The 3,611-nt window shown below is 37.1% G+C and overlaps 1 protein-coding gene across 1 annotated transcript; it reads right to left on the reverse strand.

Annotated features, from left to right (window-relative positions):
• Positions 1–1,664: 1,664 nt before the first annotated feature.
• On the reverse strand, positions 1,665–3,579 carry LOC100641058 (uncharacterized). The gene is made up of 6 exons (XM_011408355.1): positions 3,533–3,579; positions 2,758–3,010; positions 2,575–2,691; positions 2,174–2,519; positions 1,889–2,127; positions 1,665–1,838 (listed from the first exon to the last, which is right to left on the reverse strand). Exons 1-6 carry the CDS (start codon positions 3,577–3,579, stop codon positions 1,665–1,667), a joined length of 1,176 nt encoding a protein of 391 aa, XP_011406657.1.
• Positions 3,580–3,611: the final 32 nt, after the last annotated feature.

The following is a 3,611-nucleotide window of genomic DNA, read 5'->3' on the forward strand; positions in this document are numbered from 1 at the left end:
TGGCTTTTCATGACTGGTCAGAAAATACGGAAATTAAGACTGGTTGAAAATATATACGTTTACGGTATGCAATTATTATTATTAATATTATTATTATTATTATTATTATTATTATCATAGACACAGGCTACTGTACAAATAATAACTTTATAATAATGATGATGATGAAGATAAATAATTTGCATTACAACAACAACAAAAACAATAAGAATAAAAGACAGAGCTGCCAACCTCAGCCAACTCTGATGCGTGAGGGGTGCTTACAGAGCCAACAAACTTCAGTATTATAACACTTTTAATATTATTTTTATCATCATGTATAATAACTATTTTAATAATTATGTATGGGTGTGGTCAATCTGGTGGTAATTACTGGTAAAGCAGAGATAGATCTGGTAGACTGGTACAAGTAAAAGTGACAGGTCATTGAGATGACAGGAGAAAAAGATTGTTTCACATGGACTCAGACTGGGAAGCGCCAGATGTGTGAGCTCTATTATAGGTCATAGTAGCCTTTTTGGCAGTCTTGATCACTTCCTTGGTAGGCTCGTATTTGAAGCATGGCTCAGGATTGGCTAGCTTTACCTGAATGATGCTTGACAATGTTCCGTCCAACATGAGACTAGGTCTGAACGAGGTTTTGTTTTTTGTTATGAGACTGAACACTCGTTCCTCTTCAGCATTTGAGTGAGGGATAACCAACACAAGCTGAGCCACTTTTGCTAGTCGTCCATATAAGAAAGTTCCATCAAGACTCTTGACACTACCTAAGTAAGCCCAGATCAGGTCCATTCTGTGCTGACAAATATTGGTCTCATTGTCCATAGTGATGACAGCAGATTCCCATACTTTCTTTGGTACATCCTCTCTATCAAGCAATTGAAATGAGGTAAATTCTTCTGAAAGAAGTGTCATTTCAGAAGGTGAGGTGAAAGGAAGGAGATTTGGGTACCTATGTGTTGATGTATGGCATATTGTATCACAATTATAACTCTTACCTTTGGACAAAGAACTCCACTTGAGAGAAAAGTGCTGTTTCTCTTGCATCAAAGGTGACAAACTTAGCACACTCAAGAACCTCATCATGTAGAGGCAAATTGGCAATGGAGTAAGAGGTTGCTTCTTCATAGAAATTTCTAACAGCTCTATAGAAATTGTTAACTTGTTGAGGGGAAATGTCACCCTCATCTAGTAGTTTCCGAAGCAATGACCTTGTGGAGAATCCAATGTGTAAGGCATTGTCTATGAACAGTGAATTATGGTAATAATTTAAGTTACAATATTAAGTTATGCATACCATCTAATTGATTTTCTCTAGTAGTATATGATACAGTTGTTAGGTGGTCTGCCTCTTTGATGGATCTCACGCATACAAATTTACCCAGGAGAGTCTTGAGGAATTTTATAAGCTGGTTAGCTACTATACCTATTATAGGGTCGTTACGTTGTAGCAACGTATTAAGATGGACAAAAGGTTGGAGACAAGCCTGATAAAAGTATAGGTAGACCTCTGTCATAGGGTTAGTGTATAGCTGACGTAATCTCTGGAATCTATTATTGGTCTCTTCTGCAAGGTAACATACTATAACATTATTATATTCATTTTAATTATTAATACCTAGAGAGGAAAAGTACGACCTGAGTCCTGCATACTGGGTGAGGGTTCACTCAACAGCTGTGCTTAAGCTTAGCCATCGAGTATTGACATGTTTAATAAGACCCTTGTATTGGCTGTCACAGAAAGTACAAAATTCGGCTAGGCCGTTCTTCCTTTCAGTACTTTTATCGAAATAAAAGTAATTATCAACAAGTAGGTCTTCAACATCAAACTTGGTAAGCTACAAATAAAAGGTGTATATAGAGTCCCGAATCATTTAAATGACATTACCTCTGCAAACTTGGAGGAAGCTTTAAGTGCAGTATTGTGGACTATGTGGCAAGGACAACCCATAAAATAAGTATTAGGGTTTTTCTGTAGTACTCTAGTCCTTATGGAGTTTCTCACTCCAAGGTTGACTGAGGTGTTATCGACTCCTGCACCAATGCAATGGTCCCAAGACACACCATTATTGGTAAAGACCTCATTCATTTTAGTGAATATTGACTCTGCCTTGCCTGCATCAACACCTTTTAAGGTATCATTACAATGTCCCTGTATTTGTTACCTACTTACCTGTAGTAAGACACATGTCCAGAAGATTAGTCACAACAAGACCACTCCCTTCATCAAAAAATCTAACTGTAAGGGGATTCATCTTTTCAAGGCCATTATCATTTGATCCATCGATTGCAACAGAGAATGGACTACACCTCATAGTGTCAACTAGAGTAGCCTTGAAGTGTGGTGCTAATGAGCCATTAAGGATACATGTGGTCTTTGTACGAGCTGAAGCGTAACCCTTGGCTATTTTGCTGTCTGTGAAGATCTCTCTGAAAAGTGGACTTAGATGATCAGTCACTGCCAAAGGGACATTATGTTGGACAAGTAAATTTGTCACTTTGACCTCAGCTCTAGTGATCTATTAAATATCAAAGTCAGTATATATTATGTTTTTGTATGTATTTAAAATTTACCTGCTCTGTTAATTCTTGGTTTACTGGCTGGAAGTTGAGCTTGGTATTAGCTCTAAGGCTTTTAGCATTTGATTTATGTTGCTCTGAAGAGGAATGCCTAACAATATCCGCTTCTCCCTGATGTCCACAGGAGATATTTTTGGAGCATGTAGTACAGTAAAATTGGTGAATGTTAGTTTTTACTGGTTGTACAAATGGCCATTTCTTTATCCAGGATTCCTGAAACTTAGTTTTATAAATTGCAGCTCCACTCCATCTCTTGCTAGCTGAAGTGCTACTCCTAGAAGCCTCTTCACTGTCATCCAAGTCACTCCTAGTTGACACAGTTCTTTTCATATTCAAAATTGTGGTTACAATATCAAAAGGAGCTCCAGCTGCAACAGTGTAGACTACAAGACTAGTTAGTAGACTACTGGACTCAGTGGACTGTAGCTGTCTTTAATATTATTCATTAAGTAATATTAATATTAATCATGACGTCATAATCATTAATATTTCCAATATCATTAATAATTATTTCCAATATCATTAATATTCATTTACAATCAATTATTTTAATTAAGTAATCGATAAAAGAAGGTGTGGCAAAGGGTGTGGGCTTCCTTCAATACTGGAATGCGTGAGTTCTGAGCCTTCTATGCGTGTGAGAGAGAGAAGAACCTTCAAAGAGTGAGACTCACGCCTAATGCGTGGGGGTTGGTAGGTCTGAAGAAGCATTGACAGCAGTACTGTCTGTTCTAGTGTTACAGAAGAGTAGTTATACACATACATGTACATACAAATATGACAATAATGTATAATACTGAGCAATAAAGCTCAATGAGTATAGTGTGTATGTAATGTGCTAGTATGTGTATTTTTAATTTTAATTTATGTATGTACAAGGGGGTGTCACTTGTATATATCCTGTGTTTCACCTGCGACCGCGATCAAGAATTTTGATCTTGATTATTCATACTTTGATGCTTTGATGCTTTGATCCTGACTACCTTGATCCTTGATCATGTTGATCTATTAGCCTCACAAATGGGAGGAGT

The sequence above is a fragment of the Amphimedon queenslandica genome, unplaced genomic scaffold (assembly GCF_000090795.2).
Source record: "Amphimedon queenslandica unplaced genomic scaffold, v1.1 AMPQUscaffold_13023, whole genome shotgun sequence".
Classification (NCBI taxonomy): domain Eukaryota; kingdom Metazoa; phylum Porifera; class Demospongiae; order Haplosclerida; family Niphatidae; genus Amphimedon; species Amphimedon queenslandica.

Bases quoted from the DNA above. Each gene is read 5' to 3' on its own strand.
- LOC100641058 (XM_011408355.1), bottom strand. From the start codon at position 3,579: ATGATCAAGGATCAAGGTAGTCAGGATCAAAGCATCAAAGCATCAAA. The intron at 2,692-2,757 runs GTAAAAACTAAC...TGTGGACATCAG, and splicing joins AATGGCCATTTGTACAACCA to GGAGAAGCGGATATTGTTAG. The intron at 2,128-2,173 runs GTAAGTAGGTAA...ATACCTTAAAAG, and splicing joins GGACATGTGTCTTACTACAG to GTGTTGATGCAGGCAAGGCA.